The 15,133-nt window shown below is 43.2% G+C and overlaps 1 protein-coding gene across 1 annotated transcript; it reads left to right on the top strand.

The window, feature by feature from the left end:
• The first annotated feature begins 59 nt into the window (after nucleotides 1–59).
• Nucleotides 60–13,516, top strand: LOC133549486 (gastrula zinc finger protein XlCGF57.1-like). The gene is made up of 2 exons (XM_061894946.1): nucleotides 60–667; nucleotides 10,145–13,516. The coding sequence occupies exons 1-2, from the start codon at nucleotides 253–255 to the stop codon at nucleotides 11,194–11,196; spliced, it is 1,467 nt and encodes a 488-aa protein (XP_061750930.1). The 5' UTR covers nucleotides 60–252; the 3' UTR covers nucleotides 11,197–13,516.
• The last annotated feature ends 1,617 nt before the right edge of the window (nucleotides 13,517–15,133 follow it).

The raw sequence follows: 15,133 nt of genomic DNA, 5'->3' as shown, positions 1-15,133 counted from the left end.
GAGCTGGTCCTTGCTTTGTTCGCGCATGCGCTAACGGATCGAGATCATGCTCGCTTTTCCGCGCATGCGCTAACGGATCAATAATCTCAATGGCTTTGCAGGCGTAACAACGGCTTTGCTTCCTAAATATGTTTCAAATTTGATGTTTTGGATTCACAAAGATTCATCTTTTCCCAAGCCGCTGAGACGGAAGTGAAGTTTGGCGCGACAGAGTGTTATCTTATGTGAAGATCGAAGGCTTTTGGAGAGCACATGGACGACTGCTGCTATGCTAAAATGGCGACGTTCGGTAAAAAAGAAAGTGAAAGAGGATCAGTGCCACCAACTTCCAGCAAATCACCAACGAAGGAAAAGAGCAAAGCTGCAGATGGTGGTGACCGCGTGGAAGTTTCCAACATCGTCATTCTGGAGGCTGGCGAGAAACGAGGCGACGAAGACTTCAAAGAAAGAGCCGCCATGATTGTTAGCTTGAAGAAGGCAGTGGAGTTCACATCAGAGGAGATGAAAGAATGCAAAAGTCGAATGAAAAAAATGGAGGAGCAAATAAGCCGCTTGTGTAAAGAAAATAAGGATTTGAAAGAAGAGATGTTGGAGAAGAGTAAGAGATGTGCAGTGTGTGAAGAGAAGACTGGACCACATGTCTACATCAACCTGCAGAAGATTGAAGGTAATAAAGAACACAAATCATTTCATTACTGTCAATTTTTCAATGGGAAGCTCTCCACAAGGGTCACAGGTCTTAAAGTAAATGTAAATTACCAAAGCAAATTTAAGTTATTTGGATTTTTGTTTCATTAGCATTAACTCGTTGCTATAAAACGGTCCGTCTGCATCAGCGCTTATAATAACAATATCATTCATATTTGCTTCATGTCGGACCGTTTCCAGTGAGGATTGGACTCCGCCAAGGCTGCCCTTTGTCACCCATTCTGTTCATAACTTTTATGGACAGAATTTCTAGGCACAGTCAGGGCGTTGAGGGGATCTGGTTCGGTGGCTGCAGGATTAGGTCTCTGCTTTTTGCAGATGATGTGGTCCTGATGGCTTCACCTGGCCAGGATCTTCAGCTCTCGCTGGATCGGTCCGCAGCCGAGTGTGAAGCGACTGGGAAGTGAATCAGCACCTCCAAGTCCGAGTCCATGGTTCTCGCTCGGAAAAGGGTGGAGTGCCTTCTCCGGGTTGGGGAGGAGATCTTGCCCCAAGTGGAGGAGTTCAAGTACCTCAGTGTCTTGTTCACGAGTGGGGGAAGAGTGGATGGTGAGATCGACGCTGAGCCGGAAGGCAAAGCTCTCAATTTACCGGTCGATCTACGTTCCCATCCCCACCTATGGTCATGAGCTTTGGGTCATGACCGAAAGGATAAGATCACGGGTACAAGCGGCCCAAATGAGTTTCCTCAGCCGTGTGGCGGGTCTCTCCCTTAGAGATAGGGTGAGAAGCTCTGCCATCCGGGAGGAACTCAAAGTAAAGCCGCTGCTCCTTCACATCGAGAGGAGCCAGATGAGGTGGTTCGGGCATCTGGTCAGGATGCCACCCGAACGCCTCCCTAGGGAGGTGCTTAGGGCACGTCCAACCGGTAGGAGGCCACGGGGAAGACCCAGGACACGTTGGGAAGACTATGTCTCCCGGCTGGCCTGGGAACGCCTCGGGATCCCCCGGGAAGAGCTAGACCAAGTGGCTGGGGAGAGGGAAGTCTGGGTTTCCCTGCTTAGGCTGTTGCCCCCGCGACCCGACCTCGGATAAGCGGAAGAAGATGGATGGATGGATGGCATTCATATTTGGTTCATGTCGGACCGTTTCCAGTGAGGATTGGACTCCGCCAAGGCTGTCCTTTGTCACCCATTCTGTTCATAACTTTTATGGACAGAATTTCTAGGCACAGTCATGGCGTTGAGGGGTTCCGGTTTGGTGACTGCAGGATTAGGTCTCTGCTTTTTGCAGATGATGTGGTCCTGATGGCTTCACCTGGCCAGGATCTTCAGCTCTCACTGGATCGGTCCGCAGCCGAGTGTGAAGCGACTGGGATGAGAATCAGCACCTCCAAGTCCGAGTCCATGGTTCTCGCCTGGAAAAGGGTGGAGTGCCATCTCCGGGTCGGGGAGGAGATCTTGCCCCAAGTGGAGGAGTTCAAGTACCCAGGAGTCTTGTTCACGAGTGGGGGAAGAGTGGATTGTGAGATCGACAGGCGTTGTGGTGAAGAAGGAGCTGAGCCGGAAGGCAAAGCTCTCAATTTACCGGTCGATCTACGTTCCAATCCCCACCTATGGTCATGAGCTTTGCGTCATGACCGAAAGGATAAGATCACGGGTACAAGCGGCCGAAATGAGTTTCCTCCGCCGTGTGTCGGGTCTCTCCCTTAGAGATAGGGTGAGAAGCTCTGCCATCCGGGAGGAACTCAAAGTAAAGCCGCTGCTCCTTCACATCGAGAGGAGCCAGATGAGGTGGTTCGGGCATCTGGTCAGGATGCCACCCGAACGCCTCCCTAGGGAGGTGTTTAGGGCACGTCCAACCGGTAGGAGGCCACGGGGAAGACCCAGGACACGTTGGGAAGACTATGTCTCCCGGCTGGCCTGGGAACGCCTCGGGATCCCCCGGGAAGAGCTGGACGAAGTGGCTGTAGATAGGGAAGTCTGGGCTTCCCTGCTTAGGCTGTTGCCCCCGCGACCCGACCTCGGATAAGCGGAAGAAGATGGATGGATGGATGGCATTCATATTTGGTTCATGTTGGACCGTTTCCAGTGAGGGTTGGACTCCGTCAAGGCTGTCCTTTGTCACCCATTCTGTTCATAACTTTTATGGACAGAATTTCTAGGCACAGTCAAGGCGTTGAGGGGTTCCGGTTTGGTGACTGCAGGATTAGGTCTCTGCTTTTTGCAGATGATGTGGTCCTGATGGCTTCACCTGGCCAGGATCTTCAGCTCTCACTGGATCGGTCCGCAGCCGAGTGTGAAGCGACTGGGATGAGAATCAGCACCTCCAAGTCCGAGTCCATGGTTCTCGCTCGGAAAAGGGTGGAGTGCCATCTCCGGGTCGGGGAGGAGATCTTGCCCCAAGTGGAGGAGTTCAAGTACCTCAGAGTTTTGTTCACGAGTCAAAAGTCAACTACAGGCTTTCCAAATGCTGTAATAAATTATGAGCATGATGAGTTGACTTGAAACTGTTGCACTTTTTATATGTAGAAGAAAGGTTTTGTCATTTTATTTAATGAAAGCAACAACTTGAGGCAGTTTAATGTGGATTAACGTGGGCAGAATTATTATAGTGTTCCCAATGTTAAAAAGGATTATGCCATTGTTTACAAATTTGGTAAATAAATAACCAAAAAAATTATATTTTGTTGTTTTCTTACTGTACCGAAAATTAACCGAACCGTGACTTTTAAACCGAGGTACGTACCGAACCTAAATGTTTGTGTACGTTACACCCTTAGGTACTGTATATGTCATATTGATATTAATAACGCTACGTCTATTTCGCGTGGTGCGTCTTAAATCTTATTTAGGAATTGATTTGGTGGGGATATTGACATTATTTGCTTGGCTAGATATAACGCTAGATGACAGGGCTTCACGGTGGCAGAGGGCTTAGTGCGTCTGCCTCACAATACGAAGGTCCTGCAGTCCTGGGTTCAATCCCAGGCTCCGGATCTTTCTGTGTAGAGTTTGCATGTTCTCCCCGTGAATGCGTGGGTTCCCTCCGGTTACTCCGGCTTCCTCCCACTTCCAAAGACATGCACCTGGGGATAGGTTGATTGGCAACACTAAATGGTCCCTAGTGTGTGAATGTGAGTGTGAATGTTGTCTGTCTATCTGTGTTGGCCCTGCGAGGAGGTGGCGACTTGTCCAGGGTGTACACCGCCCTCTGTCCGATTGTAGCTGAGATAGGCACCAGCGCCCCCCGCGACCCCAAAAGGGAATAAGCGGTAGGAAATAGATGGGATGGATGGATGATTTGCCACCTCAGTAGAATGCATGTTGACCTCTGGCACATTTACACGAGAAAAACATTATGTAAGTCATGTATTATTGTATTTTCTAGTTTGGCGCTGTGTAGTTCCAGCTTAAAGGGGAACATTATTACCAAACCTATGCAAGCGTCAATATATACCTTGATGTTGCAGAAAAAAGACCATGTATTTTTTTAACCGATTTCCGAACTCTAAATGGGTGAATTTTGGCAAATTAAACGCCTTTCTGTTTATCGGTCTTTTAGCCATGACGTCAGAACGTGACGTCACCGAGGTAACACACCCGCCATATTCATTTTCGCATTACAAACACCGGGTCTCAGCTCTGTTATTTTCCGTTTTTTCGACTATTTTTTGGAACCTTGGAGACATCATGCCTCGTGGGTGTGTTGTCGGAGGGTGTAACAACACTAACAGGGAGGGATTCAAGTTGCACCACTGGCAAGAAATCTGCCGCCAGACCCCCATTGAATGTACCAGAGTGTCTCCACATTTGACCGGCGATACTAAGACAGACATGGCACAGAGATGTATGGATAACCTGCAGATGCATTTGCAACGATTAAGTCAACGAAATCACAAAGGTGAGTTTTGTTGATGTTGTTGACTTATGTGCTAATCAGACATATTTGGTCACGGCATGACTGCCAGCTAATCGATGCTAACATGCTACGCTAATCGATGCTAACATGCTATTTACGCTAGCTGTATGTACATTTGAAACTAGATACCCACATTTAATGCGAAACAAACACTTACCAATCGACGGATTTAAGTTGCTCCAGTGTCACAAGATGCGAAAGTCCTGATCGTTTGGTCTGCACATTTTACCGGCGATGCTAATAAGGCAGCCATGCTATGGGCCACTTCATTAGGTACACCCACGCTATGGCCGAATACCGTCAATAGCTATTCGCTCAATAGTTTCAATTTCGTTTTCGCTATCTACCTCCATACTCCGACCATCTGTTTCAATACATGTGTAATCTGTTGAATCGCTTAAGCCGCTGAAATCCGAGTCTGAATCCGAGCTAATGTCGCTATATCTTGCCGTGGTAACCGCCTTGTTGTTTGTATTGGCAGCACTGTATGACGTCACAGGGAAATGGATAGTGGTTTCGGAGATAGCGAAAATAAGGCACTTTTAAGCTTTATTTAGGGATATTCCGGGACCGGTAAAATTTTGAAAAAAACTTCAAAAAATACAACAAGTCACTGGGAACTGATTTTTATTGTTTTTAACTCTTTTGAAATTGTGATAATGTTCCCCTTTAAAGGTGCCATATGTAGTAATTTGGCCAGAAATGGTACTGCAATCAGGGTCAAAATTCTGTAGTCCCTCCCACTTTGCATGACTGAGGTTGCCAGATACGCAGCCAAATCCTACTCCAAGGAACTTCAAATGGCAATGGACGAGTCCTACGGTGTAGGTTTCTCTTGTTTATGCTTCTTGCAAGATGGTTTACTAAGTAATTATGCCACATTTTACTGATGTCCATTAGCTAATTGTATTTGTAAAGTTACGCAGCAATATTTCCGTCGGGAGTCAGGACAGATTGTTGGCATTACTATGCTTAAATGTCTAGTTTGACTTCACGGACCACCATAGAAATATATTATGTATAATAATGTATAATTTGTTAAAAATCGCATAGGCCTACTTTGTTGGCAAGCCAAGGCCAGTGCTAAAATTACCACCAAAATGCATGATATTGTGCCAAGCAAATGCCACCCAAATGTGTTTGATGCACATACACTACCACAATTCATACCGTATTTCCTTGAATAGCCGCTGGGCATGTAATAAGTGCCTGCCCTGAATTACTGCCGGGTCAAATTCGCTCTCCAAATTAATAAGCGCATCCTTACTATCACCGCCATGTCAAATTTGTGACGTCACGAGTGACACTTCCCCTGTTGTCTTTTACAAAACGGCGGATACGTTTTTTTTTTGCTTTTACTATGTGTAAACCAGGGGTCTTGTTCCACAGCCATACAGATCACACTAATGGTTGGGTTATAAAACAACTTCAACACTCCTACCAATACGCGCCACACTCTGCGAACCCACATTAAACGATGACAAACACACTTCTGGAGAACATCGGCCCTGCAACACACCACAAACACAACACAACACCTACCCAGAATGCAATGCATCCACGACTCCTGGCTACACCATACACCCGCTATATATATATATATATATATATATAAATGTATATGTATGTATGTGTATATATCAATCAATCAATGTTTACTAATATAGCCCTAAATCACTTATGTCTAAAAGGGCTGCACAAACCACTACGACATCCTCGGTAGGCCCACATAAGGGCAAGGAAAACTCACACCCAGTGGGACGTCGGTGACAATGATGACTATGAGAACCTTAGAGAGGAGGAAAGCAATGGATGTCGAGCGGGTCTAACATGATACTGTGAGAGTTCAATCCATAATGGATCCAACACAGCCGCGAGAGTCCCGTTCACAGCGGAGCCAGCAGGAAACCATCCCAAGCGGAGACGGATCAGCAGCGCAGAGATGTCCCCAGCCGATACACAGGCAAGCAGTACATGGCCACCGGATTGGAACGTACCCCCTCCACCAGGGAGAGTGGGACATAGGAGAAAAAGAAAAGAAACGGCAGATCAACTGGTCTAAAAAGGGAGTCTATTTAAAGGCTAGATATATCCATATATGTGTGTGTGTGTGTGTATATATATATATATATATATATATATATATATATATATATATATATATATATATATATATATATAATATACATACATGCACACACATATATATATATATATATATATATACACAAACCCCGTTTCCATATGAGTTGGGAAATGGTGTTAGATGTAAATATAAACGGAATACAATGATTTGCAAATCCTTTTCAACCCATATTCAGTTTAATATGCTACAAAGACAACATATTTGATGTTCAAACTCATAAACTTTATTTTTTTTTGCAAATAATAATTAACTTAGAATTTCATGGCTGCAACACGAGCCAAAGTAGTTGGAAAAGGGCATGTTCACCACTGTGTTACATCACCTTTTCTTTTAACAACACTCAATAAACGTTTGGGAACTGAGGAAACTAATTGTTGAAGCTTTGAAAGTGGAATTCTTTTCCATTCTTGTTTTATGTAGAGCTTCAGTCCTTCAATAGTCCGGGGTCTTCGTTGTGGTATTTTAGGCTTCATAATGCGTCACACATTTTCCATGGGAGACAGGTCTGGACTACAGGCAGGCCAGTCTAGTACCCGCACTCTTTTACTATGAAGTCACGCTGTTGTAACAAGTGACTTGGTATTGTCTTGCTGAAATAAGCAGAGGCGTCCATGATAACGTTGCTTGGATGACAACATATGTTGCTCCAAAACCTGTATGTACCTTTCAGCATTAATGGTGCCTTCACAGATGTGTAAGCTACCCATGCCTTGGGCACTAATACACCCCCATACCATCACACATGCTGGCTTTTCAACTTTGCACCTAGAACAGTCCTGATTGTTCTTTTCCTCTTTGGTCCGGAGGACACGAAGTTCATCGTTTCCAAAAAACAATTTGAAAAGTGGACTCGTCGGACCACAGAACACTTTTCCATTTTGCATCAGTCCCTCTCAGCTGAGCTCGGGCCCGGAGAAGCCGGCGGCGTTTCTGGGTGTCGTTGATAAATGGCTTTGGCTTTGCATAGTAGAGTTTTAACTTGCACTTACAGATGTAGCGACAAACTGTAGTTACTGACAGTGGTTTTCTGAAGTGTTCTTGAGCCCATGTGGTGATATCCTTTACACACTGATGTCGCTTATTGATGCAGTACCGCCTGAAGGGACGAAGGTCCGTTATATCATCACTTACGTGCAGTGATTTCTCCAGATTCTCTGAACCTTTTGATGGTATTACGGACCGTAGATGGTGAAATTCCAAAAATTCCCTGAAATAAACCATTGAGAAATGTTGTTCTTAAACTGTTTGACAGTTTGCTCACGCATTTGTACACAAAGTGGTGACCTTCGCCCCGTCCTTGTTTGTGAATGACTGAGCATTTCACGGAAGCTGCTTTTATACCCAACCACCTGTTCCCAATTAGCCTGCACACCTGTGGGATGTTCCAAATAAGTGTTTGATGAGAATTCCTCAACTTTATCAGTATTGAATGCCACCTTTCCCAACTTCTCTGTCACGTGTTGCTGGCATCAGATTCTAAAGTTAATGATTATTTGCAAACAAATTTTTTTTTATCAGTTTGAACATCAAATATGTTGTCTTTGTAGCATATTCAACTGAATATGGGTTGAAAAGGATTTGCAAATCATTGTATTCTGTTTATATTTACATCTAACACAATTTCCCAACTCATATGGAAACAGGGTTTGTATATACATATATATATGTATATATATATATGTAAATAAGCGCACCCCCCACCCATTGTACGGGAGGCACATGGGGTATGACCAATAGTCGCATTAGAGGGAGTACATGGACACTTAAACTTCACACGTCGGTGGTGAAAACACATAAAACATTTGACAAATCAGACTTATTTAGTTCAAGGCGCTAAACGAATGTCCATGAAACACTACGAAGTGAAGTGAATTATATTTATATAGCGCTTTTCTCAAGTGACTCAAAGCGCTTTACATAGTGAAACCCAATATCTAAGTTCCATTTAAACCAGTGTGGGTGGCACTGGGAGCAGGTGGGTAAAGTGTCTTGCCCAAGGACACAACGGCAGTGACTAGGATGGCACAAGTGGGAATCGAACCTGCAACCCTCAAGTTGCTGGCACGGCCACTCTACCAACCGAGCTATGCCGCCTCACACATGCAGTGCATAGAAGAAAGTGTGGAGCGAGTTCAAGGAGAAACATCTCATGGATCATGTCTTAAAGGGGAACATTATCACAATTTCAGAAGGGTTAAAACCAATAAAAATCAGTTCCCAGGAGCTTATTTTATTTTTCTATGTTTTTTTCAAAATTTTACCCATCATGGAATATCCCAAAAAAAGGCTTTAAAGTGCCTGATTTTCCCTATCCGTAAATCCACCGTCCATTTTCCTGTGACGTCACACAGTGCTGCCAATACAAACAACATGGCGGATAGCACAGCAAGACATAGCGACATTAGCTCGGATTCAGACTCGGATTTCAGCGGTTTAAGCGATTCAACAGATTACGCATGTATTGAAACGGATGGTTGGAATGTGGAGGCAGATAGTGAAAACAAAATTGAAGAAGAAACTGAATCCATTGAGCGAATAGCTATTGAAGCTATTCGGCGATCGCCTTCTAGCCAACGATTGCATCTTTTGACCAGACCACTGGAGCAACTTAAATCCGTCGATTGATAAGTGTTTGTTTGGCATTAAATGTGGGTGGAGGGAAAGACTGGATACAAATATAGCTACGAATGTACATACAGCTAGCCTAAATAGCATTTCAGCATCGATTAGCTGGCAGTCATGCCGCGACCAAATATGTCTGATTAGCACATAAGTCAATAACATCAACAAAACTCACCTTTGTGATTTCGTTGACTTTATCGTTGGAAATGCATCTACTTTTGAGTGTCGCAGGATATCCACACGTTTCTCTGTGCCATGTCTTTGTCGTAGCATCGGCGGTAAAATGTGCAGACCAAACGAGGGACTTTCGCATCTTTTGACACTGGTGCAACTTAAATCTGTCGATTGGTATGTGTTTGTTTGGCATTAAATGTGGGTGGAGGGAAAGGCTGGATGCAAATATAGCTACAAATGAGGCATAACGATGCAATATGTACATACAGCTAGACTAAATAGCATGTTAGCATCGATTAGCATGCCGTGCTAATTGATGCACACTCCACGTAAATCAACATGATGTCTCCAAGGTACGGAAAACAGTCGAAAAAACGGGAAATAACAGAGCTAATTTGACTTGTGTCTGTAATGTGTTTGAGGAAAATGGTGGATTGCTTCCCATTGTGACGTCACGGGTGAAAGGTCATCGCTCCGACAGCGAACAGTTGAAAGGCATTTAGATCGCCAAATTCACCCTTTTAGAGTTAAAAAAACATATGGTCTTTTTTCTGCAACATCAAGGTATATATTGACGCTTACATAGGTCTGCTGATAATGTTCCCCTTTAACTAAAGTGTTTGTGTCCTGCAGACGTCCAGCAGCTGATTGGTCATCCAGGAGAACTTCCTCCTCAGCCGCAGGGTGAGGGCTCCATTTTGAAGCAAGAGCGTCCACGGCCTCCCCACATTAAAGAGGAAGACAAGGAACTCAGCATGACGCAGGAAGCTGACCCCACCAAGTTGGCGCTGACTGTTGTCTCTGTGAAGACTGAAGATGATGAAGAGAAACCACTACCGGACCACCTCTTAGCTCCACTTTCAGATAGTGAGGTTGAAGACGAGGTTGAAGTAACTTTGAGCAGCGATACAGACTGTGAAGGTGATATGAGGACTCACACTGACAACAAACACTCTGGATGCTCAAAAAAGAGCAACTTGACTGGACAGATGAGAACACACACAGAGGAGAAATCATATAAATGTTCAGTTTGCGGTAAAAGATTGTCACGTCAGAATGGTTTGACAAGACACATGAGAACACACACAGGAGAGAAACCTTTTAAATGCTCAGTTTGCAGTAAAAGGTTTTCTTTGAAGACCAAATGGACTGAACACATGAGATTACACACAGGAGAGAAACCATTTAATTGTTCAGAATGTGGTCAAAGGTTTTCTCACAAGGGCACTTTGACAAACCACATGGTAAGACACACAGTAGAGAAACCACTTGATTGTTCAGAATGTGGTCAAACGTTTTATAGTCAGTACACTTTGACCAAACACATGGTAACGCACACATCGGAAAAACTGTTTAAGTGCTCAGTTTGCTGCAAAACATTTATTTGTAATGCCTATTTGGTAACACACATGAGAAGACACGCAGGAGAGAAACCATGTGTTTGTTCAGTTTGCAATAGAAGATTTTTTCGGAAGGGCGAGTTGGCAGAACACATGAAAACACACACAGGGGAGAAACCATTTAAATGTTCAGTTTGTGGCAGAGCCTTTGCCCATAAATCCGTTTTGCCAAGACACATGAGAACCCATACGGGAGAGAAACCTTTTAGTTGTTCAGTCTGTTATAGAAGCTTTTCAGGTATGGGTTCTTTAAAACGACACACAATGAAACACACAGGAGAGTAAAACATACGTTCAATATGTGGTATAAGATGCACAGGAACTACACTTATGTGAAAGTATCAGTAGAATGGATAATCAAGTGTCCTCTATATAGGAGCTATTATCTTTTATGTCCGATTTACGACTTTGAAAGACATACAAAGTTTGTGAGTAAATAGCTATGATCAAAATAGTATCAATCTCACTGAGATTCTCGAGCCATTTTGAGAGATAATCAGTTAGCCTGCCAACAATTTATTTCGGACATATGGTGATCCAGAACCTTATATTTTTGATCCCGAATAGGAGACTTCGGAAGATTTCTGCTTAACAGATCCAACTTTAGTGAAACGTTAAGCACGGTGTAGCAATATTGCCAAGTGCTAAAGAAGAAATACAAACTAACACGACAAAATGATAGCGTACTGTATAATGTTTGCTCTAACTGTGATGACGACTCACAGGATGTCCACATCTGCAGAGGTGGATTTCACCACCCCTAGTGTGTGTGTGTGACAATCGTTGGTACTTTATTATTATTATCTTCCGATTGAGATGAAGAATGAATCATAATCCACATGAAGGGTTTTTAAAAAAAAAAGTTGCTGCCTGCAGACATCTGCCTTCTGTTGTAGTGTGTTAGTCTCCATCTTCGGTTAAAAACTGAATGTCACAGAAGGTCCTCCTATAATCCAGATGAGACACGTGATTTTTAATCTAGAATAGCTTTGACGAGCTGAGACGGCAGCAGGACATTTTTCTTCTTTCTAACAGTTTTACGGCAGTTGGCATGCATTTATGTTGCATTACTGCCATCTTCAGTTTTATTTTACCATTACATCGCAGTCTTTCCTCGGGTCCGGTGCAGCATAATAATAGTGTGTCTGCATTAGCGCACATAATAACAACATTGTTAATATTTGGTTAAAAATCAGGTAAATAGAGTTATTGTTTGCCGAGTTTGAATGGTTATTTAGAAAGGTTTGTGGGCGAAATAGAGCCCCATTGACTCCATTGTTAATTACGACTTAGAATGCATTCAAATAAGAAAGTGACATTGTAAATGATAAACTGCACATCTCTTTCTAAATCTTGCATGTTTCCAGTATGACTGATCTGACAATATGGGCAGAGGGCAGAGGCGTTCCCATGGTGACGTCAATCTACGGAAATTGGCGGACGGTATTTTCCATACAGTTTGCGGACTGTAAACGCAATTGGATGTTTTTCCACCTTTTTTGAGCCGAGGCAGATTTTTTGCGTTGAAAAATATCCAAAGGCACACCACCAGCAGAAATATTTAGGGTTTTATAAATAAACATTGATTGATTAAAATATGAAACTCGATATTGACAATAAAAAGTCGTCGGATATGACTTTAAAGCATAAGCAAGCATGCATCAATGTAGATCTTGTCTCAAAGTAGGTGTACTGTCACCACCTGTCACATCACACCCTGACTTATTTGGATTGTTTTGCTGTTTTCCTGTGTGCAGTGTTTTACTTCTTTTCTTGCGCTCCTATTTTGGTGGCTTTTCCTGTTTGTTGATAGTTTCCTGTAGCAGTTTCATGTCTTCCTTTAAAGGGGAACATTATCATCAGACCTATGTAAGCATCAATATATACCTTGATGGTGCAGAAAAAAGACTTTTTTTTTTTTAACAGATTTCCGAACTCTAAATGGGTGAATTTTGGCGAATTAAACGCCTTTCTGTTTATCGCTCTGGAGGCGATGACGTCAGAATGTGACGTCGCCGAGGTAATAGAGCCGCCATTTTCATTTTCAACACATTGTAAACATTGGGTCTCAGCTCTGTTATTTTCCGTTTTTTCGACTATTTTTTGGAACCTTGGAGACATCATGCCTCGTCGGTGTGTTGTCGGAGGGTGTAACAACACTAACAGGGAGGGATTCAAGTTGCACCACCGGCCCCAAGATGCCAAAGTGTCTGCCGCCAGACCCCCATTGAATGTGCCAGAGTGTCTCCACATTTTACCGGCGATGCTAAGACAGACATGGCACAGAGATGTATGGATAACCTGCAGATGCATTTGCAACGATAAAGTCACCTAAATCACAAAGGTGAGTTTGTTGATGTTGACTTATATGCTAATCAGACATATTTGGTCGCGGCGTGACTGCCAGCTAATCGATGCTAACATGCTACGCTAATTGATGCTAACATGCTATTTACCGGTGATGCTAAGGCAGACATGGCACAGAGATGTATGGATAACCTGCAGATGCATTTGCAACGATAGTCAACGAAATCACAAAGGTGAGTTTTCTTGATGTTGACTGCCAGCTAATCGATGCTAACATGCTACGCTAATCGATGCTAACATGCTACTTACCGGCGGTGCTAAAGCAGACATGGCACAGAGATGTATGGATAACCTGCAGATGCATTTGCAACTATATTACGTTTCCTTCCACCCACATTTAATGCGAAACAAACACTTACCAATCGACGGATTTAAGTTGCTCCAGTGTCACAAGATGCGAAAGTCCTGATCGTTTGGTCCGCACATTTTACCGGCGATGCTAACGCAGCTATTCGGCCATGCTATGGCTATGAATAGCGTCAATAGCTATTCGATCAATAGCTTCAGTTCCTTCTTCAATATTTTCATACTCCAACCATCTGTTTCAATACATGCGTAATCTGTTGAATCGGTTAAATCGCTGAAATCCGAGTTTGAATCCGAGCTAATGTCGCTATATCTTGCTGTGGTATTCCCATTGTTTGTTTACATTGGCAGCACTGTGTGACGTCACAGGGAAATGGCTAGTGATTTCAAAGATAGCGAAAGTAAGGCACTTTAAAGCTTTTTTTGGGATATTCCGAGACCGGTAAAATTTCGAAAAAAAATAAAAAAATACAACAAGCCACTGGGAACTAATTTTTATTGTTTTTAACCCTTTTGAAATTGTGATAATGTTCCCCTTTAAGCATAAAAAGACAACTTGTGTTTCCACTCTACTGGTACTTTAAGACCCACTCAGGACAACAAACATTTGGTGTAGCTACATTTAAAGGAGCATTTTGTGTGAGCACATGAGGGATCTGGTGTCATAACCACAGCAGATCATCACATTGAAGTAGTCTTCTCACAAGTGGCTTTCTAAATTTGACGACTTGACAAAGTTTTAATGCGAAATAGACAATTTAAAGCAGGGGTAGGGAACCTATGGCTCTAGAGCCAGATGTGGCTCTTTTGATGACTGCATCTGGCTCTCAGATAAATCTGAGCTGACGTTGCTTAACACAATAAGTAATGAATGATTCCACTGGTAATCAGTGTTAAAAATAACGTTCAAAATAGTAAAAAATTCTCATGCATTTTTATTCCATCCATCCGTTTTCTACCTCACCTGTTCAAGAAGTTGCGTAATGGTAAGAAGTTATTTATTTATTATTGGTTAGTGTGGGGCTTCAGACCACCAAGCACCGAAATGAGAGCCTGTTTCCGGGGTACAATATTGTTTTATTTTTCAATAAGTCTCTCAGTTAGTGTCCGGCAATTGTATTTTTGTCTTTCGTTCTCGCTCGCGCTCTGGCTCCAGCCCCAACCTCATCTCTCCTACTGGCTGCTGCTTATAAAAGAGCGACAGGTGATTAGATATCAAGGCCCAGGTGGACTATCTACGCACCTGTCGCTGATTTCGAGGCCTGACCTGGCACACCCCAGTTCGCTGCAGGCCACGCCCCCATAATAACAATGTTATTAAAAAGAATAAGAGACCTCTTATACCCTAGAAATGTTGGTCTTACTTAAAAATGCACACGTTTAGTTGTGTTCAGTTTTAAGAAAGATATTATATGGCTCTTACGGAAATACTTTTTGAAATATTTGGCTTTTTGGCTCTCTCAGCCAAAAAGGTTCCCGACCCCTGATTTAAAGATTTTTTTCCCTGTGTTTTAGCATTTGTTCACGCTGGAATATTATTTACCCCATG

The sequence above is a fragment of the Nerophis ophidion genome, linkage group LG01, assembly GCF_033978795.1.
Source record: "Nerophis ophidion isolate RoL-2023_Sa linkage group LG01, RoL_Noph_v1.0, whole genome shotgun sequence".
NCBI classification, from domain to species: domain Eukaryota; kingdom Metazoa; phylum Chordata; class Actinopteri; order Syngnathiformes; family Syngnathidae; genus Nerophis; species Nerophis ophidion.
Note: the sequence above shows the minus strand (reverse complement) of the source record. Positions and strands in the feature narration are given on the sequence as shown.